Raw genomic sequence first — 24,992 nt, forward strand, 5'->3', positions numbered from 1 at the left:
GTGATGGAATGAATTATGATCATGAGATTATGGTAAATTACATTATCTTATATTACAGTACTTGAATGTTAAATGTACAGTAAGATTTGCTTATTTCTTTCATATGAGCTTACTAAGCTATATAGCTTACTCCGTTTTACTTTCCATGTTTTATAGTGTCACCAAGCTAGCTCGGGTTAGAGATCGTCAGAGATCATTTCACACTATCAAACTATCATTTTAGGTATCAATGATCTTAATATTTTGAGTATATGGCATGTATAAGGACTTGGTCATTTTGTTATATGTGTCATCATGATTTTGGCCAAATGTATTAGTTTGTAATAGTCAAAAGCTTGATTTGGTATTTGGCCATGTAAATTGGCTCATTTTGGTTAAATTGATTGTAAGCTTTTATATATATATATATGTATGTATGTGCCAATGCCCTTTGGTGGTGTGGTGTATATTAATTTGTTAAATGTCGATTGTGGCTTAATGACTTGTTGCGAAATGGATGAATTGGTTCATTGGTATGCTAGAGCATCTTGATAAGTTAATGCAAATTGAAAGTAGTCTTAGTGGTGTTTTTGAATGTGAAATTTGTATAATTGAGTTGGCATAATGAAATATCATGAGCATGATAGACGATGGTTTTGCATTGACATGTATTAGCCATGATTATGGATGTTTTGGTGGCCTAAGTATACCATGATTTATGCCATAGATTTTGTGTATGTGTATGTGTAAATGAGGGTAGAAAATGGCTTGGTAAATAGCCTTTATTTTGTCTACATGGGTAGACACACGGCTTGTCCCATGAGCATGTGTTTTGGCCGTGTGTCCTCTGTACCTTAATTTTAAGAAACAGTGCAACAGCCCTATTTAGACCCTATTCAAAACAGTGGTTTTGGGACCACCAATCCGAGTTAGAAAAATATTTTAATATTATTTGTGGTGTCTACAGCATGTTAATTTATATGTGTGAAAATTTCGTGTGAAAATTTTATCGTTTGTGTGCTCGATTTAATTAAAAAGACTTAATCGCGTAAAATGTAAAAGTGGCTAGCTAATTGTTAAAGTGCTACATTGCTATTTTTTTAATGTGGAGTCCTTAAGATGAAATTTCACCCTTGTAACCATGCATGGACGGTATTAGACTTGATATATGTAGTTTAGTTATTAAATTAAAAATGTTAATATGGTAAAAATGCAAATTAATAATGACATAATAAAACAAAAATTAAAAGCCATGCATTTTTATGTTCATCTTAGCTGAAAGTTGAAAGAAAAAGAAAAGAAAAAGAGAGTTCTTAGGTTCAGCCTTGTCCAAGTCCAATTAAGGTATGTATTTAGCTCGGTTTTTGATAATTTTACGTTTTTGAGATCGTTGCTTCATATTTTAGCTAGCCCATGCTTGAATTTGTGAATTTGATGATGTATTCATGAATGGCCATTGTTGATAGCTTGATGAATTTTGTGTTTGATGATGAAAAATAAATATATGTTGTTAAATTGTTAAATTTAATTAACTGATTTTTAGTAAAAATGCCTAGTTAGGATTAAATTGCAAATTTTGTAAATTGAGGGGTTAAAATGTAAAATAAACGAAAAATGGGCTGCTAGGGACCTTAATGAAATTCGGCAAAGCAAGGGTGCGGTCAAATTTTGAATATTTTGTGTTTTGTGAAATAGGGACTAAATTGAGAAAAATATGAAATGTTAGGGGTGAAAGTGTAATTTTCTCATTTATGTGTTTTTGGATTAATTTGAATGAATGTGAGGTTAAATAAGTCAAATTTGTATTAATTTAGATCAAGAAAAAAGAAAATCAGAATTGGATCGGGGGAAATCTAAAGTTGTTGAATAGTCGTCTCAGTTCTTTCATCTTCGTCCGAGGTAAGTTCATAAGTAAATAAATGTCGTTAAATTCGATTGTATATATTTTAATAGTGTCGAATTGAATTATTACTTCTGTATATGTATATGCCTAATTGAATTAAGCATGGGTACGAGCTTGAATCGATTGAGTTATGATGTCCGAAAGCCCCGTACGAACCTTAAGAATAATTAGAATACATATGTCATGACATAGGGTTCCGATATGTGATTTCGTGTAATACCATGTCTGGGACGTTGGCATCGATTTGTGATTTTAGTGTAAGACCCTGTCTGGGACAGTGGCATCAATATGTGATTACATGTAAGACCACGTTTGGGACGTTGGCGTTGTACGAGCTTTTTGATTATCCGAGTATCCTTATTAATTCCGAATGGTTCAACGGGCAATATTGAGTTAAGATCGAATGTGAAATCGAGCTAAAAGGTCAGGTATGTATTAAGTTAAATGATTGAGCAGTAAGGTAAGTATATATTTTATATGAACATATGAAATGTGCATTATGAAAGTGAGAGTTCAATATGCTTATGAATATATGCGTATCAATATGCTTATGAATATATGCGTATTCGGCCAAGTGGAAAATAATGCTGAAGTATATGTATTGATATATGAAGTTGCAAGCTTGATAATTGTATATGTGGTTATGGTTAGTATGATTCGGTTTAATTAAATTGAATTATGAACATCATTGAAATGCTTTATTTGCTTATGACTTACTAAGCTATTCAAGCTTACTCTGTGTGTGTGTGTGTATGTTCTTTGTTTTTATAAATTTTGGAAGCTAGTTACGAGCTAGGGATCGTCAGAGAAATCCGTCACACTATCAATCACTTTTGTGGTATTTTATAAGTTTGAACTCGAACCTATGACATGTATAGGCTAGTTAATATGTTTGATTTTGAAGTATGTATATATTTAAGCCATGTGAAAATGGCTTGATTTCTATGCTTGAATTTTGTTATGTTTGATCATGGTTTAAGCTCATTTTGGATAAAATGCTACATGCCATGCATGAATGGTATTTGTGATATGCTTGGTATAAATATGTTCTGGCATGAAATAATTGTATATGGCTTATGATTAGTTCTTCTAAAAATAACAGCTTGACATATATTTGCGATTGATGAATGTGTTTGGATTATGGATTGTTTATGTACTTATGTATTCAGTTAGGTGATAAAATATAAGTGATGGTTATGAGCTAGTTGTGATTCGGCATTAATACTCATGAAATATGATGAATGGTTTGATGTTTGATTCGGTCTAGTATGGTAAAGAATGTTTATACTTTAAATGTTATGTAAGGAAGTTATTAAAGAAGTTCGAATATATATATTAAAAGATGAATGGTTTTGTGTATGCATTATTAAGCATAAGAAGTAACATATGAATTGGGTATACTTATCATTGTTAAATGTGCTTAAAAGAGTTCATTTATAATATGGTCTTATGCACATGAAATATGTAATAAGAGATTATATACAATTGGTATACTTTTAAAGTCACTTTATGTGTAATATATAGGGATAAGTGTATATATCTTGTATATAGTGTATTTGAAATAAAATGATAATAAAGTAGGTATATTATGAATCTATCAATTATAATCGAAAATAGTGGTTGGCATAATAGTCAAATGGATGTAAATTATTGGTTAAATTGTTTGTTGTTTTAGTTCATAGTAAATGGATAATAATGGATATGACTTGTGCTTAAAGCTTGATTGGTGTTTTGGTTGTGTGTTTGTATTTTAAATATGGTAATTTTTGGCATGTGAATTGGTGCATGGTTTTGTGACTCAAATAAATGTGTAAAGTATGTTTGTTCATAAAGACCATTATCAATGCCGCTTATGATAATAGATAAAAAGATTGATATGTGATTTGTTTGGTTTAATGAGTGCGTGTATAAAAATTATGAAATAAAATGTTTAGTATTTACTTAGTATTCGAATACCATTATAACAATGAGCACATAATTTATGTATGTATTTTTAAAGCATATTTATATGACTTTGAGTTTTGAATTAAATTCGTGTTACGATTTATAAAGTAGGTTTAATTTTTAATCGGCCATATGCTTTATTTATACTAATATGACCTATGTGAAAATGTGAACGTTCTGAAGCTTTGTCTTGTTCAATAATGTCTCGTAACCTTAATCTGGCGACAGATACAGGTTAGAAGGTGTTACAAACAGAATGCTTAGAATTGAGTACACGGGTAGAGACACAGGCATGTGTCTCAGTCGTGTGAAAGACATGGCCTCAAGCATAGACATGTGTCTTGACTGTGTGAAGTCTGCACCTATTTTATGAAAATTAAATTAACCACATGGCCTAGCATATGGGCGTGTAACTTGGCCATGTGACTTCAATTTGTTCATGCCTTGCAAGTCAGACAGTTACACGGGTTAGGGACACGGGAGTTTGTAACCACATGGCCTGCCCATACGGGCGTGTCCCAAACCATACAGGTGTGTGACCCCTGTTTATAGCAAAAATTTTCTAAGTTTTGTAAAAATTATCTAAGTTCTCGATTTAGTCCCGAACTACTTCCAAAGCATGTTTTGGGCCTCGTAGGCTCGTATTAGGGACTTTATGATTGAATATAAATGATTTTAATTTGGATGCCAATTTATGACTCGATTTGTATGTTCGTTTGCAATGTAAGTTCGGTGATGCCTCGTGCCCTGTTCTGGTGTTGAATACGGGTAAGGGGTGTTACATATAATGCTTCATAGGGAGCCATTTGATGCTTGATAGGAAATTGTTATTATACACAAATTCATTTAACCGTAAATAACTTTCCCAGCCTCTTCAAAATCAATTATGCAAGCTTGAATCATATCCTCTAAAATCTAAATAATTCGTTTTGATTGTTCATTCGTCTGCGGGTGAAAATAGTGTTGAAATTTAATTTCATACCTAAATATTCATGTAACTGTTTCCAGAATCTTGAGGTGAATAGGGGATTCCGATAAGAAATAATCGACATAGGTACACCATGCAATCTGACTACCTCAACTAACTTCGGAAGTGACCAGTCGATTCTAACAGCAAGAAAATGAGCTGACTTCGTAAATCGATCAACTATAACTCAAATGACATTTCTTTTGCTTGGAAATAATGATAACCCAATCATGAAATCCATTTTAATACGTTTCCATTTCCATTCATGAAGTAAAATAGACTAAAGAAGCCTAATGAGAACCTGATGCTCCGCTTTAACTCGCTGACAAGTCAAACATTTAGCTAAAAATTCAACAACCTCTCTTTTCATATCGGGCCACCAATACATTTCCTGTAAACCACAATACATTTTTGTTCCACCAAGGGCATAGCAAAAGGACTATCGTGAGCTTTGCGAAGTATTAACTCTTTTAAATTGACAACATCTGGAACACAGATTTGATTACGAAACCTCAAACAACCTTGATCATTAATACTAAAATCTTTTACTGTGTCACATTGAACCATTTCCTTTTTTCTAGAAAACTTGGTACTACAAGCCACACCTTTCTGATTTGTTCAAAAAACACTAGTTTGATTCTCAATTCAGCTAATAAGCTACCATCACTATTAATACTGAATTGAGCGAACATCGCCTGCAACTCGACTATTGCTTTTTTGCTCAACACGTTAGGTACTACATTAGCTTTTTCTTGATGGTAATCAATGAGACAGTCATAATCTTTCAGGAGTTCAACCCAAAAACGCTGTTTCAAATTTAACTCCTTTCGGGTTAAGAGGTATTTAAGACTTTTTTTATCTATATAAATATGACACTTCTCACCATACAAATAGTGCCTCCAGATCTTTAGAGAAAAAACCACAACGACTAGCTCTAAATTATGCATCCGATAGCTACATTCATGCGTTTTCAACTGGCAGGACGCATACACGATCACATTACAATCATGTATCAGGATACAACCTAAACAATTCAATGAGGCATCGCTATAGACCACAAAGTCTTTTCCCGATTCATGCAAGGTTAAGATTGGTGGTCCGGTCAATATCTGTTTTAATTTTTCGAAACTCTCTTGGCACTAATCGCTCTAAACAAACAGAACATTCTTTTGTAAAAGCTTCATCATTGACATAACTACCTTTAAAAACCATTTACAAATCTTCGATAATAACTGACCAAACAAAGGAAACTACGGACCTTTAACACATTTCGCGATGCTTTTCACTGTAAGATAGCCTCGATCTTTTTCTGATCAACACGAATCCCTTCTGCAAAAATGACATGTACCAAAAATACAATCTAGGGTAACCAAAATTCGCATTTACTAAGCCTCCCGTACAATTGCTTCTCTTTCAAAACTTACAAAAAAAATTCTAAGATGTTGCTCGTGTTTAGCTTCTGATTTCGAATAAATTAGGATGTCGTCGATGAACACAATTACAAACTGATCCAGTAAAGGCTGGAAGATGTGGTTCATGAAATCCATGAATGTTGCATGAGCATTTTTCAATCCAAAAGGCATCATCTGTAACAACCCATTTTCAGTGAAATCAGAACAGTGGTTTCGGGACGACAAATCCGAAGTAAAAAAAATTATTTTATTCTTATTTTATGGTCTACAGTATGATAGAAATATAGTATAAAAATTTCGCTAAGAAATTTTACCATTTACATACTTAATTTGATTAAAAAAAGGACTAAATTATGTAAAGTGCAAAAGTTGAGTTCCAATAGCTAAAGGTATTAAATAGCTATAGAATTTTAAATTGGAGGTCCTTATATAGTAATTAGCCATGGGTTGTCATTTTTGAAATTTGAATGAATTATTAAGGTTAATTTTGGAAATTAGTGATTAAAGTTATAATTAATTAAATAAAACAAACTATTATCATCCATTATCATCATCTTCCACCAAAATTTAAAAAAAAAAAGAACCTAGCTATGGAAGTTTGAAATTTAGGCAAGCTTATTTTGCTCAATTAGGTATGTATTTTTGTTCCGTTTTTTATGATTTTTATGTTTTCGGGATCGTTGTAGCTTAATCTATCTAGCTCGGGGATTAATTTGCAAAACCGTTAAAGTATCATGGTTTTGCTATTGAAGAACATGCTTGAGTTTTGAAGTTTGATGATAGAAAATGAATGGTTGTTGTTAGATAAACAACTTTTATAAAGAGAATTTTGGTGAAATCATCAATTAGTGGCTAAATTGAAAAAGGTGATAATATTATGGTAATATTTATGAAATTGTGAATTATATGTGTTGCTATTAATATGTATAAAAATTAGCTAGCCTTGGGTAAGGATTAAATTGCATGAAATTCATTTTCGAGCCTAGGGACTAAATTACAAAGGAATTACAAGTATAAGACAAAATGGTAATTTTGAAAAAATTACAAGTTAGGTTAAATTGAATGAGAATTATATTGAAATGAGTTAAATTCATTCGTATAGATCCTGTCAGACCTCATACAGAGTTAGATCGAGATAAAGAGAAAATATCAGATTAGTTGCCTTCGTATCTACGTACACTTATCGAGGTAAGTTCGTGTAATTAAATTGTATACTTATATGTTTTAAATTGAATTATTGGTTTGTGAATTGTATAATTGTTATGAATGAATACCAATTGTATATTCAACAATTACCGAGCCCCGTTTGAACCTTAGGAATCGATAGGATACAAATGAGATGTCATTAGGGTTACCGATTTTTAGCTCTTATGAGCTTCCGTTTATAGCTCGTATGAGCATACATGTACATGGATTGACGGAATACAATTGAGTACACCTTACTACCCGCATATCCAAAAATATTCTAAATGGTTCAACAGGCACAGCTCTGTTACGAGTTTATATGAGTTCGATACGAACAAGTATTTACATGAATTACATGGAAATGGTTTGTTTATGATATATGATTACATGGAATAGATGATGTATATGAAATTTGAATAATGGTTGAACTCATGCATGATTCTCGATTTTATATGAATTATATGGCTAACAAGGTTGATGATTATGTGTTAGGCTTTTGGCCAAACAGAGTTGAGATATGTTTTAGTTTACTTACTTTAAATGTAATTAAATGGTAATATAAATTATCTATTATACAAACTTACTACGCTTAAATGCTTTCTCTGTGTTATTTTCCGTGTGTATTAGCCCAAATTTGACAGGACTGAAGATAGAATAAAAAAGGGTTAAATAAATAAGTATTTATCTATTTTAAAAGTCCATTAAAAGTCCATATACAGAGTCCAAAAGAATTAAACCCCAGCAGCCCAAAATACACCCGTGGCCCAATTTAAACCAAACCAGGTTACACCCAAGCCTAAATAACAGACCCTAGACTAAAGTGGCCCAAAAGGCCCAAAGCGGTAAAAACAGACAAGGAAACCCTAGGGTTTCTTGATAACACAACGCCGCAAGGAGTTTCTAGAAGTTTCGGGCACTCCAAACGACGTGACCTTTCATCTCACAAATTCAACAGCCCGATCGTCGCCACCAAGCACGCCGTAATTTCTCATCTCTATCAGCACTAGACTTCAGGCCTCCATCAACGCTAGCAACCTTCCATCACCGAGATCTTCGGGGTATCTGCAAGAAAAGGAAAGAAATCAAAGCAAAAGGTAGCAGATATACTAGAGCAGGAAATGGAAAGAAATCTTCTGATTTCTTTCCAAAATAGGCAGTAGTCTGAGGCTATAAAGCCTTTCGCAAAATCTGTAAATAGGGACACGAAAAGAAAACAAAAATATAGAAAAAAGATTTTACCAGCAGTTGTATCCATTTAGAGCAGAAGAAATAAAAAAGCAGTTCTTTTTTCGTTTCTTACGGTAATCAAATCATTTTTTTATTCTTTTCTTTTTCTTCTATTTGTTTTCTGACCTGTATACATTGATTTGAGAAATAATAAAAGAAAATAAAAGAAAAAGGAGGCTACCTGACGATTGGCGAAGGAAGGGAATGGTTTTTCGAACCCTAGACACCGTGCGCAGTGGTCCTTAGGGCGGCGCGTGGGCGCGTGAAACCTACGACCGGGGCGAGGCCTACAGAGGCCAGAGCCCGGAGCTTCTCTCCTTTCTCTCTCTCTTTCAGAGAAAATTTTAGGTTTTTTTTAAAAAGTCGGGTTTCAAATGAGTTTAAGGCTGAGAAGTTGGCTTATATAGCCTTAACGAAGCGACATCATTTCATAACCCCAAGATCCGCTCGTGGACCCGATTACCCGGGGAGGGTCCGCGCGTTTTTTAGGATTGGGTTAATTACCCAATTGATCCTTCCAACCTTTTTGTGTTTACAATTAAGTTTTATTTTATTTATGATTTAACCCTAATATTTTGTCTCAATTGTGATTTAATCCTTAAAGTAGCTACTTTAAGTCCCAGTTTAAAACGCAGTCGTTTTGGGAATAGGGAAATTTTCCCAATGAGTCCCTTTTGTTTTGCGATCGTTTTAATTAGGACCTAAATTCAGTTCTATTTCTTTTGAATTCGCCCAGTAATTTTGCTGAATTTTAAATTTAGCCCAATAGATTTATTTTCATTTTATTTTATATTTAAATATTTCATATATTGTAATTTGCTTTTGTTTTTTTACCCTACTTTTATATTATATATTGAAAAATTATTTTATTAATATTATTTATTATCTATTGTTTTTTTTCACAAATTATTATTATTTTACATCATTATTTTTTTTATAATTATTCTATTTTTACTTGTATTATATATTTATTAACTATTTATATATATTGTTTTTACATATATACTTTTATTATTTTAGATTATATCTATTATATTTCTTATTTCCTATATATTTAAACTATATTTTATTGTATAACGTTTATTATATTTTTATTTTTATTCTATATTACTTACTGTTTTTGTTATGTATATCATATATTATCTATTATATTATTTATGTTTATATTATTCATTATATTATTTATAATTTTAAAATTTGTAAATTAAATTATTTTTTTAAAACTCATATTGTATTCATATTAAATTATTAATTATTTATCATGTATTATTTTATATTTTTTTATATATTATGTGTTACTTTATAAGTTCTCTCACATACTTTTAAACCAATATATTTTATATATAATTATTACCCTTTTATAAATATTTTGTTAATATGTATATTGTATATTAAATACTATTTTAAAATTATTATTAAATATCATGTTTTATTTGTGTTTCATGTATATTTTGTTAACAATTGCTCATTTCATTTTATTTTATATTGCATATATCATGTGTTAAATGTCATTTTATATTTATTATTTGATATTACATTTTATGCTCATGTACATTGATGTTGTATTACTTTGTTGTATATCATGCATTATCTAATTATTACTTTGTATGTTTGTACGTTTTGTTTATTCATTTCTCAATACATGCTATATATATCTTTGTATGCATATTGTTAATATTCGCTATGTATATATTATCTTTGTCTGAATGTATCTAATGCACGATCTTTATATTATTGCCATCATTTTGTTTAAATGCATGTATTATTTATTTACTATAATAATATGTTACTATGCATGATTTATAATACAATACAATTCCCCACGCATCATTTTAAGGCCCCAAAGTTTTCAAAAAATATAAAGGCAATGCTTGGTGTTTGGAAATTTCGAGAAAGTAGTGCCCTAACTTATTGGGTTGCAACTTTTCTCGTTAAGTTCGAATAATCAAGTACCCTTCTTAGTTTTTAAATGTTTGCAAAACGTGAGCAACTGTCTTGGAATTGCAAAGCAATATGTCCTAACTTGTTGGATGTAGCGTTTTGTTGTTTCGAGATAGGGATTTCTAAAAAGCTAACTTAGTGTCAATACTTTGATACGAGTGAACTCTAATTTACAAAAAATCAAAATATTCTAAAAGGGATGGCATCTTAAAATTTTTGAATCTTCGACATTAAAGACACTTGATAATCAATTAGGTACCAATTTTTGGGCGTTACGAGGGTGCTAACCCTTCCTCATACGTAATCGGCTCCCGAACCCGTTTTCTGATTTCGTAGACCAAAACTAATGGTTTTAAAACAAAAGGTTTTAAAGTGATCCAATCGCACCTAAAAAGATTGGTGGCGACTCATGTTTTCGTTTTTAAAGTCGATTCCCATTTTCGAAAACTCGATTTAAAAATGGTCTCGACACCGTGTTTTATAGTAATTTGGAAGCTTGTTCGGTTTGGAAGCTTGTTGGAGCTATATCACACTATCAGCTCTTTTGGTACTTTTGGATATTTAAATTTGGTTATAATGGCATGTATAGGTTAATTTGGCCTATGTTAGCATATAAGCATTTTGTTGAGATTAGGCACATAAATGGCTTGTGTTTAGTATATTTTGATGTATATATATGTGGCCTTATTATATTGAGGTTTGTTAGAATGGTATATTTGGTACCATTTGGGATTATGTGTACATGTATTTGGTTATTTAGGTAAGTTTGGATACTTGGTTGACATGTTTTTAAGTTGTCATTTGAAGTGCCTAAGGGCATATTGGTTGTATGTGGTGATAATACATGTTTAAGACTTGATTTTAGCTTGTTTTGAATGTCTTGTTATGGCTTGTTGATGTGCAATGTATTGAGTTTAGGTTGGTACCAAATTGGGTGAGAAATGTGGCTTAGAAAATGACCTATTTTCATCTATACGGGCAGAGACACAGGCATGTGTGACACACGGCAAGGTGACCCAGCCTTGTGTCCCCTGTATCTTCTTAAGGGTGCAAGTCAATAAGCTCACACGGCCTAGACACAGGTATGTGGCTTGGCCATGTGACCCGAGTCAGAGAGTTACACGGGCATGGACATGGCCTGGGACATGGCCGTGTGTCCTTATTTTGAATGTTCACATGGCCTAAGACACGGGCGTGTCTCTTGGCCGTGTGAGTCACAAGGCTTGGCCATACGGCCGTATGACCCCTATAGCTTTGAAAAATTTCAATGTTTTTCAAAAAAATTCTTTGAGTACCCGATCTAGTCCCGACTTGTTTCTAACACGTATTTTAGGCCCCGAGGGCTCGTATAAGGGACTATATGTTTGATTTCGATTGGTTTCTGACGTGAATGTTATATGATATGAAATGTCTCTTTATTTGATCTGTAAACTCCGGTAATGTTTTGTAACCCTATTTCGACGATAGATACGGGTTAGGGTGTTACATCACCAAAATTTTGTAATGGCCATAATGCATACAAAAAGTTGTTTTCGATACGTCGCTATCTTTTACTTTCAACTGATAATAATCCGATCTTAGATCGATCTTAGAAAATACTGAAGCTTCTTTCAACATATCGAATAGTTCATTGATACGAGGTAATGGATATTGATTCTTAATCGTTAGCTTATTCAATTGTCAATAGTTTGTACAAAGTTGTATTGAACCATCTTTCTCTTTAATGAACAATACTGGGGCTCCTTAGGGCGATATACTAGGGCTTATAAAAACATGGTTTAGTAAATATTGTAGCTGAACTTTCAATTCCTTCAGCTCTACCGGTGTCATACGATAAAGTGAAATTGACATCGGAATCATACCAGGGAACACTTCGGTTGCAAACTTAACTTTCCAATTTGGTGGGAATCTCGATAATTCCTCGAGAAACATATCAGAAAATTCACAAACAATTTGAATCTTATTGACCTGATTATCATCAGCATTCAAGTTAATAACATAGTCCAGAAAAGCTTCACAACCTTAATTTAGGAGTTTATTAGCTCAAACAAGTTGAACCACTCGTTCTGACACTATTCACTTCTATCATGTTACCATCAGCACTATGAATAATAAACTTCTTTTTACGACAATATAATATCACTCCATGCTTAGTTAGCCAATCCATACCCAAAATAATATCAAAATCGCCAAATGGCATAACCAACAGATCAACAAGAAAGGATATGTCTTGAATTTCCAATGGACATCATCTACACACTCCGTCTACTAACCCCATCTGTCCTAGAGGACTCGATGCAAAACATATGACTCCCTTAGGTACATGCCATGACCAAATTAAAACATCCCCAACACTTTGAGTCCAAAATTATTGCTAGATGCTGATGTTTACGGTTGAACAAAATAGAACCTAACCTGCGCATAGAAAATAAAACCGTATGCTGAGTATATCTCAATGGTGTTTCTATAATCCGAATATTATAAGATGACATAAATCATTCAAATGCACAAATAAATAATTAGTGATATGCAATTATCATGTCTAATAACTATTTCTCATCTCATCAACAACAATCTAATTCAATTCATAAGTATAAGATCATAATATTACCATTTCATATCTATTTGCAATATCAATTATCAAATACAACATTTCCTTTATGTTGTTAAATATCATGATTTCGAGGACTTGATCATCATAATTTCAATTATTATTATTCCACTTTTACCATTTGTCTCCTTATTAACTTGACTCGGACTCAGACAAATACACAGATCCAACCAACACACTAGTTTGACACCCAGTGTCTCATTGGATAAATCTGAAGTAAATAGTTTGTGCCCAGTGCTCATCAATAAGTTTGACACCCAGTGTCTCATCTGTATAACCGAAGTGATTTGGCATCAAGTGCCTCATCAACTCGTAGTTGAATTAACTCTGAACTCTTTCTATCCTATGGCATGCCAACAATATCTGACTAAGCCTGAACAATTCATAGGGTATTCATTACTTATTTCATTATAAACTCACAGGTATTTTCATCATAAAATCACTTACGGCATAAATCATCTCAATATGTATTCAATTTCACATTTATATAAACATACACATTTTTCACATATATTCAATTTAGTCATCATGAACATCATTTAATCCAAATCAATCCAATACAACTCATTATAACAAATTATATCATCTCATGTTCTTACCATGCACAAACAATTCATTCTGCAACAATTACAAAGTAGTTAGGATTACAGAAATACAAATCGTATACTTCGAGCTATTCATAAACAATTTTGTCTTTTTCTTTTTTTTTTCGAGGAATCTTGGTCGATGTTAGCTATGGATTAACACAAACATAAAAAAGTATCAATACACAAACAATTTCACATTCAATTACTAATTTAAGCAACTTTTTCATTTTATTCGATTTAGTCCTTAAAACCAAGACTAACTTAACTTTCAAGTCTAACATCAATTTTTCATGTTGATTTCACTATAGTGCTTATTGGACCTCATATTTTTCATTTCTACCACAAATTTCAAAATTTGTGCATTTTAGTCCCTATTAAACAAAACTATCATTTGACTTTACAATTTTAGTCTTTTTTCAATTTCAAGTTTAAAACCTATCATATTAGAACCTAAAACTGCAAAAATCCAACAATTTCAACTTCCTAAATCTTTAAAAGTTCCAAAAAATACTACATGGGTCAACTAGTTTAAGCTTTCGGGATTTCAAAAACATAAAAATTACAAGAAAATGACTAAATTGCACTAACCAATTTTGGAATTGAAATTAGAAAAACCCAAGTTGTTTGTCCTTCTCCTTTCTTTGGTTCTAAAGTTGAGAATGTAAAGAGAAATATTTTTTCTCTTTCATTCCACTCAAATTTTATCTTTTCTTTAATTAACATTGTAGAACCCATATTTTGCCCGGGCCTTAAAATAAATAAACCAAATTTTGAAAAAAAAATAAAGAAAAAAAATCAAAATGCCCATTAAAAGTCCATTTACAAACAAAGTTACCAACCCAATTACAACCCAAAAATTAAAACCTAAAAGAAGCCCAAAAGCTTAGAAACCCTAGCCCACAACCTATTTTCAGAAATTAGAAACCCTAGCTGCAAGCCTCAACCACCCACTTCCACCACTACCAAGTGGCACATGCGTCCACCACAGTTTGCCTGCCATACAAGAAGAAGAAAAGATAGCAAATATATATAATAAAGTTTGTAAATGGCTATAAAAGCCATACTAGAACCGATTGTAAAAGGGGGGGATCGATGGTATTTTGAGGAAGAATCGATTGATTTTTGGAGAGAAGAGATTGTATTAAGGGGGGTTGTATTACAGAGATTTTCGGGAGAAATCAAAAGGAGAAAACAAGTTCAAAAGGTGTTTGTCCTTATTTTTATTTTTGATCTTCTTTCTATTCGTTCATTTTATCTATTTTAAAAATATTTTAACACAAAAAAAAACTTGAAAAATAAAAAAAAAGGAAAAGAGGGAAGGAACTTACCGGTGTTCGGTTTTCCAACATTGTGGACGACCGAGGAAGCCACCGCCAAGGATCGGTGGCCGGAATCCGAATGGGATTCTTAAATTTTATGGTGTTTCTCATTAATTTTTGAAGGTTTTTGGGTTGTTTTAACCCCAAATCCGGGCTCTACTCGAGAAGAGAAGCGAAAAAGGGGCTCGGAAGATTTTTCGCCCCCCGTGGACTGCGGCGCCGCCGTCGGTGGCCGGTGACCGGCGTGACGGTTGATGGCCGGTCCGATGACCGGAGGAGGGGAAGGGTTGAGAGAATTGAGAGCCTTCTCTTTATTTTGAAAAATGAATGTAGGATGGTAAGGTGGTGTTTTAACTCTTTTTTGTTGTTTTTTTCTTAAAAAGAAAGGAATTTTTTATGATAAAAAAAGAGAAAATAAAGTATGGTTTTAATTAATAATAAAACAAAATAGTATGGGGGAATGGTTTTAATTAATAATGAAAACAAAATAGTATGGGGAATAGTTTTAATTAATAATAAAACAAAATAGTATGGGGGAGTAGTTTTAATTAATAATAAAACAAAGTAGCATAGGGGGAGTGGAATCAACTTTTTTGCTTGGAACCATGCATGTTACCTTTAATTGGGTAATTTGCGCAATTGGTCCCCTCTTTTGTGTTAGCCTTCAATCGGGCCATATTTAAGTTTTATATTATTTTAAATTGGCCCTGCAGTCTGTGTGCTATTTCAATTTGCCCCTTTTGCGCGGTATTTTAAGATTTGGGGCATTTTTAATTTTAGATCTCGGACATTTATACTCAATTAATTTTAGCCCAAAGTTCTGTTTCAATAATTTGTTTTACTTGTAAGTTATCTCTTGGATTTTGTTTCTTCTCTCAATTAAGTTTCAGTTATTCTTTTTAGAATAAACATGTTTCTACATATTATTTGATTTCATACTTTTGTAATTATTATTTTTCTCTTTTCTTTTTTTTCACGTGCATACCTGTTTATATGAAATACATTTATATTATTATTACTACTATATGTATATATTTATAATATTACTAACAATTTACTTTTTACATTATTATGTATATACCATGTAAATATTTTAATATTATATTATGTATACATTATATATATATCTTTTGATATTGTATTTCTATTGTTTTGCATATGCCCTAATATTATATCGTTTATATATTTTTTCTATTTCCCATATTATCTTACTTTATATATATTTTAACTATATCATGTATATGCTACTACTATATATCTATTTATGTAGTATTATTAATAGTTGTTTCTAATATTATGATTATTTCTAATATGTATATATTATGTATTTACCTTCAATATTAAATATCGTATATTTCTAATACTATTACGTTATTACTACTATTACACTATTATTATATTTTTACCCATTACTCTTTAAATACACTTGTTTTACCTTTTACTCTTCACTCACTATATATTGTTTACTTATCTATATATTCACATACATATATATAATTTCACACATCATTCCAAAATTTTTATTTGTATTATTACTATTAATATTATTATTATCTTCACTATACTATCATTCTTTAGTCTTACATAATGATTGTTTATTTATTACTAGTTTTTTTTAATCTCGAATATTTCCTAGCTTATTTGTTATTATCTTTTATTCGTTTATTCATTTATTTGTTACCTCGAAATAAGATTTTTTGCAAATAAGGCAATGCTTGGTGTTTGGAAATTTCGAGAAAGCAGTGCCCTAACTTATTGGGTTGCCACTTTTCTCGTTGAATTCGAATAATTAAGTACCCTTCTAAGTTTTTTTAGAGGTTTTCTAAATGCAAGCCGCTATCTTGGAATTTCAAAGCAATATGTCCTAACTTATTAGATATAGCGTTTTGCTGTTTCGAGATAGGAATTTCAAAAAGGGATAACTTAATGTCAATACTTTGACGCTAGTGAATCCCAATTTTCAAAGTTAAAATATTTTAAAGAGGACTACATCTTAAATTTTTTTTTCTTTCGACATTAAAGACATTTGATAATCAATTAGGTACCAATTTTTGGGCGTTACGACGGTGCTAATCCTTCCTCGTACGTAACCGACTCCCGAACCCGTTCTTTTATTTCGTGGACCAAAACTAATGATTTTAAAACAAAATGTTTTAAAGGTGATCCAATCACACCTAAAAAGATTGGTGGCGACTCCCGTTTTCATTTTTTAAAATCGATTCCCATTTTCCAAAACTCGATTTGAAAATGGTTTCGACAGCTTGGCGACTCCACTGGGGATGTAATAAGAGAGTCAGGCCATGTAATTGATTATCTCTTGTCTTAATGTCGGAAATTAAAAATTTTAAAATTTAATCCTCTTTGCATTACATGTGTTTGTATTATTACGTGCTATATTTTGATCGAATTGCATTTGGCATGACCGTTGTGGTCACACCCTTAAGTGGGAGTGAGAAGCTACGCCTTCGTGAGGTTTTCGCCTCCATGCAGGATAGTGGATCACTTTCGGGATACATCCGTACCTATGGTTTCGTGAGATTTTTATCTCCATGTAGCCATGGGGAAATGTATTCCCCTGAACTGAACTCGATTCAAATGAGCCTATAATGGGTGATGATCGAGGAATCTGCTGGTTCGGGTACCTCAAACTTTAGAACCAACCCCATGTCAAAGGACCGTATAAGCCCAGCTTAGACATTACCCTTATAAGTTATCGTTGAAATTTATTGATATTATGTGATACTGACTATCTCTTTTCTTTTGCTTGCATGTCATTTTGCATTTACAAAGATATCGGTTCATGGTCAGTTTCTAAATTAGGAAGTTTTATTATGGAGAACGGACTTCTTGATAAAGTGGAAGGCAACGTTAACGTCCACATATGGTCCGAGCAAACTCAACTAGAAAAGGAAGACAGTATAGCTATAGGATATGTGTCGGAGCTGCCAGATTATACTCGTATAAGTGTCACACAGAATAATCTCCAAGAGCTCAAGGAAATTTGGGATCAGTGGGGCAAAGAGACTAAGCAATTATTCTACGGTAACAATGGAGACTTACCTTACTTGCTTGATGTTCAGATAGACGAGCACTTATTCAGAGCCCTTGCTTAGTTTTGGAACCCGGCCTACAGTTGCTTCACTTTTGGGGAAGTAGACATGGTACCTACTGTGGAAGAGTACACTGCTTTACTTCGTTGTCCCCGGTTTCAGAATGATAGGATCTATTCTCGAGCTCCTTGTGTCCCTACCTTTTGGAAGAAATTGATGATTATTACAGGGATGAGCGAGCAGTGGGCCACGGCCCGAATTAAAGAAAAGGGTGATTGCAAGTGCATTTCGTGGGATGCTTTGAAAGATTTGATTTTGACACACCCTGATGAGACAAAGAAGATAGATGTTTTTGCCCTAAGTTTATATGGATTGATGGTCTTCCCTAGGGCTTTGGGATATGTGGATGAGGCAACCACGGATCTTTTTCATCGACTCAGTAAAAAGGTCACTTCTGTCCCTGCAATTTTGGCGGAAACATTTAGGTCTTTAGGTGCATGTAGGAGGGCTGGTGCTGGCAGGTTTATAAGGTGTGCTCAGTTGCTTTTGGCTTGGTTTTATAGTCATTTCTGGTTGATAGATAGGGTGGTTTGTCGGGTTTACTTTCAGGATTATTCACCGTTGAAAGATATAGTAGCTTCAACCAGGAGAGTTGATGTTCCAGAAGAGAATTGGACAGCGTTACTTCAGAACCTTCAGTCGATAGATGTCGAGTGGAGGGCTCCGTGGATGATGCCTGGTGAGGTTCTTTACCGATGCGGTAGTTTTGATTGGGTACCCTTATTGGGGATTTGGGGTGCCATTGGCTATGCCCCTTTGCTCGTACTGAGGCAGCATGGATTGAGACAGTTCATACCAGCGACTCAGGGGTTGGCTCAAAGTGAGTTTGTATATAGAGGAGCCGATTATAAGAGGAGGGTTAGTGAAGTTTCTAGTTGCTTAGAAGAAGACTTATCGATTGAGAGGAAAAGCTATTCACCCCACTACGATATCGGAATACATAGAATGGAGAGGTAGAAGAGTTAATGATAATATCCCTAAGCCAAGTATGGAAGGAGTATTTGCAAGTAATGCCCTCAAAGTTAAAAATTATGAAACAGGAGTTCGATAGACAAAGCTTGGAGTTTGAGAGAAGGATAGCAAAGCTCGAAGAAGAAAAGATGTACTTGAGTTTGGACGTTGATGTTCAAAAGATGGAAGTCAAGAAAGAGAGGAAAGAAAAAAGGAAGATTGAGAAAGATCGAGATGATCTAAGGGAGCATTACAAAAGGGCACAAGTAACCTTGAGAAGGGCGAGAGTAGGAGGATCTTCGAATCAGTGGCAGAAGGAGGTTCAAGAAGAAAAGGATAGAGCCGAGTACTGGGAGAGGAAATTTCGAGAAATGCGATGGCAGAATTTGGCATTAGAGGAAGAGAATAAATGATTGAAGACCAAGGTAATGGAACTTGGAAAATCCCTGCGTTGGCACCAAAACCATAATTCTACGGTCGAGTTAAAGGAGCTAAGAAGCAAGGTTGAAGATTTGGAGGTGGCATTGCATGACGGTGAACTCCGGGTTGAGCAGCTCAAGGCGCAACAGGATTATCTGAGGGGAGAGCTACATCAAGCTAAAGAACAGGTCAGAAAAAGGGATCATGTCATTGGTGAAGCCATAGCTCAGATTCGAGAGGTTGCTGAGTATGTGCAAAACTTGGCAATTCGAGCTGACGTATTGAGTCTGATGTATTCATCATCGTCGGATGTAGGACGAAAGTTAGCCCTCTTATTAGATAGAGTTAAAGCTTTGGGCCTTAGGGCGAAATCGTATTTGTAATCCTCTTATATGTAAAGATATTCTTTTTCTAAATAAAATTTTCTAAATGAAGTTGAACCAGAATCGATATTCTTTTTGCATTCATGCATTTGCATGTCATAACATTTCATCACATCATTTGCATTCAAAGTTATAGAAAGACCTTGATTAGTTAAAGTTTACTTTCCAGAGAGGTAGAAAAGAGAGAGGTAGAAAAGAAAATATGGAAATCACACATCCTTACGGCACTCGTACTAAAACTAAGAACATGGATCAAAGGTTTGAGGAATTACAAAAAGATATGCAAGATCAAATGCAAAAGCAGTTGGCCAAAATTCAGAATGAAATAAAGGAGCAGATGCTAGAGGCTCAGAGAAACATGATGGTTGAAATGGCTCAGCTGCTAAGAGCCACTGATAAAGGAAAAGCTCCCATGGCGATCACTGAAGAGGATAATGAAGGTCCTCCTCCGGGTTTTACTCCGCCTCATGTGCCCCTACAAACCGAGGTACCTCCTAGAAGGCTATCTGTCACACTAAGGCCTCAATATGGGCCAGTGGATGCTAGAATCCCCATAAATTTCCCATTTGGGTTGGGAAATAATTTGGGTGATAGCTCGATCAACCCTATTACTCCTGATCTGGATTTAATGGAGAAGGAAAGAATGGCCACTGAATCCTCAAAACAATTGGAAGATCGTTGTAGGTGGTTAGAGGAGAAGTTTAGGGTTTTAGTAGGTGCTGGCAATCATCATGGGATTGATGCCAAAGACTTAAGTTTGGTTCCAGATTTGGTGCTTCCTCATAAATTTAAGATGCTAGAGTTTGAAAAGTACAATGGGACTACTTGCCCAGAGGCACACATAACAATGTTTTGTAGAAGAATGACTGGTTATGTGAACAACGATCAACTATTGATCCATTGTTTTCAAGACAGCCTAGTGGGAGCAGCGGCTAGGTGGTACAATCAGTTGAACCGTGCAAGAATCGATTCATGGAGAGATCTTGCACAGGCTTTCATTAACAGTATAATCATGTGACTGATATGATGCCAGATAGGATCACACTTCAAAACATGGAGAAAAAACCTAATGAAAGTTTTAAGCAATATGCACAACGATGGAGGAAGGTGGCAATGCAAGTACAACCACCATTGTTAGAAAAGGAAACCACCATGTTATTTATTAATACTTTGAAGGCGCCATTCATCACACATATGATTGGAAGTACCATAAAAAGTTTCGCGGATATAATTATGGCGGGTGAGATGATTGAGAATGCCGTGAGAGGCGGTAAAATCGAGGGGGAAGTGGCTAAAAGATCGGCCCCAAGGAGAAAGGACAATAAGGTGAATAGTCTCAACTCGAGGGAAATCACAGTTGGTCAACCCAAAGTAGCTATGGTCGAACAACAAAATACCAAAAGACGGGAATCGGGCATAAGACAGAATTCGGAAAGAATGCAATTTACGCCTATCCCTGTGACGTATCGTGAGCTTTATCAAAGCTTGTATGATGCACATGCCATTGCTCCATTTAACATGAAACCACTACAGCCATCGTACCCCAGATGGTATGATGCAAATGCTAAGTGCGAATATCATGCGGGAATACCGGGGCATTCGATCGAAACCTGCACAGGATTTAAGAAGGCCGTGGAGAGGCTTATCAAGATGGGGGTTGTGAAATTTGACAGTACCCCTAAGGCCGAAAATCCATTACTGGATCATGGCAATCAAAGAGTGAATGCCATTGATGAAACAAAGAAAAGAAAAATAAAAAAAGACATTGCTGAGGTGAAGACACCTATGAAGGTAATATGGGAGGAGATGGTGAAGAGAGGTATACTGACCTCTAGAAAAGGAGGAAAAGGAATAGAGAACCATTGTGAGTTCCATGGGGAAGTGGGTCATATGATCCAAAATTGTGAAAAGTTCAAGGTGATGGTACAAGACCTTATAGTTAACAAAGAGTTGCAGGTTTCTGAAGGTGGTTCTTATGAAAGACAAATATGTGTGCTGGAGAATGAACGACAAAGAACCAACCAACCGAGAATTATTATTTCCTTGCCAGGGAATAATGAGGAGGGGTCGCAAACTAGGCCCAAAATAGTCATCCGTAAACCCAATCATTTCCCTTATAAGGATGATAGGAGGGTGCCATGGAGCTATGACTGCAATATAACAATACCTGAGGGGGAGAGTATAGCTAGCGCATCCAGGGGCATGCAAAATAAAGGTTCTCATACACGAAGTGGGAAACGTTATGACGGGGGGAATATCATAGTAGAGCCCACAAAGACGAAAGATGTCGAGGCTAAAAGGGAGAAGGACACTGAAGTACTCATCAATGAGCCGGTAAAGGAGGAAGAGGCTAAGGAGTTTCTAAAATTCCTGAAACATAGCGAGTATAGCATGGTCAAGCAGTTGCGCAAGCAGCCAGCGCGTATATCAGTGTTAGCCCTACTCTTGAATTCTGAGGTGCATCGAGATGCGTTGTTAAAGGTGCTTAACGAAACATATGTTACCCATGACATATCCGTTAACAAGCTAGGCCGGTTAGTAAACAACATTAGTGCTGACAATTTCATTTATTTTAATGATGATGAAATTCCACCTGGGGACATAGGGTCAACCAAAGCCCTACACATCACTATTCGGTGCAAAGGATACACACTTCCAAGTGTACTCGTGGATAATGGGTCTGCTTTGAACGTCCTGCCGCTATCCACCCTGAACAGATTGCCCATTGACAGTTTGCATGTGAAAACGTGTCATAATGTGGTAAGAGCCTTTGATGGAACTGAAAGAAAAGTAATGGGACGAATTGACATCCCTCTGGAGATTGGGCCGAATACGTATGAAGTTGATTTCCTAGTAATGGATATCAAGCCCTCCTACAATTGTTTATTGGGGAGACCATGGATACACTCGGCAGGAGCGGTGCCCTCTTCATTGCACCAAAAATTAAAGTTAGTGACAGATGGTCGCTTAATAACCATCAATGCGGAAAAGGACATCATAGCGGCAGTTACCAGCAAGGCCCCTTATATTGAGGCAAATTAAGAGGCTATTGAATGTTCTTTCTGCTCTTTAGAGGTCATTAATGCCACCTTCATTTTGGAAGGAAGCAAAGTGCCGGTACCCAAAATGTCTGAAGCTACAAGGATGGCCTTACAAATGATGATGGGGAAAGGAGCATTACCGGGAAAAGGGCTAGGAAGACAGTTGTAAGGAGGGGTTCAAATCCCAAAACTAATTGAGAAGAAGGACCACTTTGGCTTGGGCTTCAAGCCAGACCACAAGCACAAGAGGCAGGAAATAGAGAAGCGCCAAGCGAGAAGAAAGCGCATTTGAATGGAAGAGAAGTGGAGTGGGAACCGATGACATTCCCACCTATATCCAAATCCTTCAAATCAAGAGGACTGCTGATAAAGGAAAGTCATCAAGTTAATACTATGCACAATGAAGGATCGGAGCAAGGAAGCCTCGAGGGCATTCGCCCTTACGAACCGGGGAGCTCTCTGAATAATTGGACTGCGGAAGACCTTCCTGTAGTCTTTAGGAATTTTTCAGAGTAATTCTCAAAACATGTCTGTTACTCTAGGGCCTAGGAGTAGTAAGATTATATTCGTGAAATAGGCTTATGTTCATCTATAATTATTTAAATAAAACATAACTTTTTATCAATTTAAACGAGTATCGTTCTATTTTTATCGACCAATATTCCTTCAAATTCTAGCAATTCTTATTCTTTTATTCATAAACAATCATTCTTTGATTCATTCATTCTTTTTATATTCTTTCATACCCCCACAGGTCCCTAGATTCAATGATATGAGCGCTGATACTACAGCTCCTAATTTCTCTGGCGAGCAAGACATGTGTTTAGAGGAACCTCAGGATTTTGAAAATGTTCAGGATTGTGACGTATCTCTCGATCTGTTAATAATGGTTAAGCAGGAGGAGAAACAAATCATGCCACATGAGAAAGAGGCAATAGAGAATATAGCCCTAGAGGAAGGGAAGGAGTTGAAAATCGGAACTCTAATTGGCGTGGACACAAGGCATGGTCTGATTGAGTTGCTTCGAGAGTTCAAGGATATCTTCGCCTGGTAATATCAGGATATGCCTGGATTGAGTACTGACATTGTGGTACATCGTCTTCTGATAAAACAAGATTGTAAGCCAGTCCAATAGAAGTTGCGAAGAATGAGGCCAGATATCATTTTGAAGATAAAGGATGAAGTCAAGAAACAGTTTAATGCAGGATTCTTGCAAGAAGTGAAGTACTCCGAATGGGTAGCTAACATTGTGCCAGTCCCCAAGAAGGATGGAAAAGTACGAATGTGTGTTGATTACAGAGACTTGAACAAAGCAAGCCCAAAAGATAATTTTCCTTTACCCCACATTGACACTTTAGTAGATAACACAGCGGGATATTCATTGTTCTCCTTTATGGATGGTTTCTCAGGATTCAACCAGATAAAGATGCATCCAGAGGACATTGATAAAACCACCTTTATAACTTTGAAGGGCACATTTTGCTATAAAGTAATGCCATTTGGACTAAAAAATGCAGGGGCAATGTACCAAAGGGCCATGGTGAACTTGTTCCACGACATGATGCATAAGGATATTGAGGTATACGTCGATGATATGATTGCCAAGTCCCGTATGGAAAAAGAGCATATTGAGGTCTTGAGAAGATTGTTTGTAAGGTTGAGAAAATTTCAATTGAAGCTCAATCCAGCAAAGTGTACCTTTGGAGCCAGATCCGGAAAGTTGTTAGGCTTCGTAGTAAGTGAAAAAGGAATTGAAGTCGACTTAGACAAGGTCAGAGCCATACGAGAATTACCTCCACCACGTACTCAAAAAGAAGTTTGAGGATTCCTAGGAAGGTTGAATTACATTGCTCGGTTCATTTCACAACTAACCGAGAAATGTGATCCTATCTTTCGCCTCCTCAGAAAGCACAATCAAGGAATTTGGGATGGGGAATGCCAGAATGCTTTTGAAAAGGTCAAGCAGTATTTGTTGAATGCTCCGGTATTGTCTCCACCCAGCCCAGATAAAC

At 34.8% G+C, this 24,992-nt stretch overlaps 1 protein-coding gene and 1 long non-coding RNA gene across 2 annotated transcripts; one reads left to right on the top strand and one right to left on the bottom strand.

The window, feature by feature from the left end:
* Positions 1–8,055: 8,055 nt before the first annotated feature.
* On the bottom strand, positions 8,056–8,982 carry LOC107926951 (uncharacterized). Its single transcript, XR_001692348.2, has 2 exons — positions 8,799–8,982; positions 8,056–8,452 (listed from the first exon to the last, which is right to left on the bottom strand). It is a non-coding gene; the product is annotated as an uncharacterized lncRNA (long non-coding RNA).
* A 12,190-nt stretch (positions 8,983–21,172) lies between these two features.
* Positions 21,173–24,549, top strand: LOC107926939 (uncharacterized). The gene is made up of 4 exons (XM_041076007.1): positions 21,173–21,658; positions 21,746–22,792; positions 23,735–23,859; positions 24,498–24,549. The coding sequence occupies exons 1-4, from the start codon at positions 21,173–21,175 to the stop codon at positions 24,547–24,549; spliced, it is 1,710 nt and encodes a 569-aa protein (XP_040931941.1).
* Positions 24,550–24,992: the final 443 nt, after the last annotated feature.

Source organism: Gossypium hirsutum, chromosome A08 (assembly GCF_007990345.1).
Source record: "Gossypium hirsutum isolate 1008001.06 chromosome A08, Gossypium_hirsutum_v2.1, whole genome shotgun sequence".
NCBI classification, from domain to species: Eukaryota; Viridiplantae; Streptophyta; class Magnoliopsida; order Malvales; family Malvaceae; genus Gossypium; species Gossypium hirsutum.

What these genes read in the sequence shown, in the direction of transcription:
- LOC107926939 (XM_041076007.1), top strand. Translation starts at nt 21,173, where the DNA reads ATGGCGGGTGAGATGATTGAGAATGCCGTGAGAGGCGGTAAAATCGAG. An exon ending in TGGATCATGGCAATCAAAGA is followed by an intron (nt 21,659 to 21,745) that starts GTGAATGCCATT and finishes ATATGGGAGGAG; the next exon opens with ATGGTGAAGAGAGGTATACT. An exon ending in CGTATGAAGTTGATTTCCTA is followed by an intron (nt 22,793 to 23,734) that starts GTAATGGATATC and finishes ATACCCCCACAG; the next exon opens with GTCCCTAGATTCAATGATAT.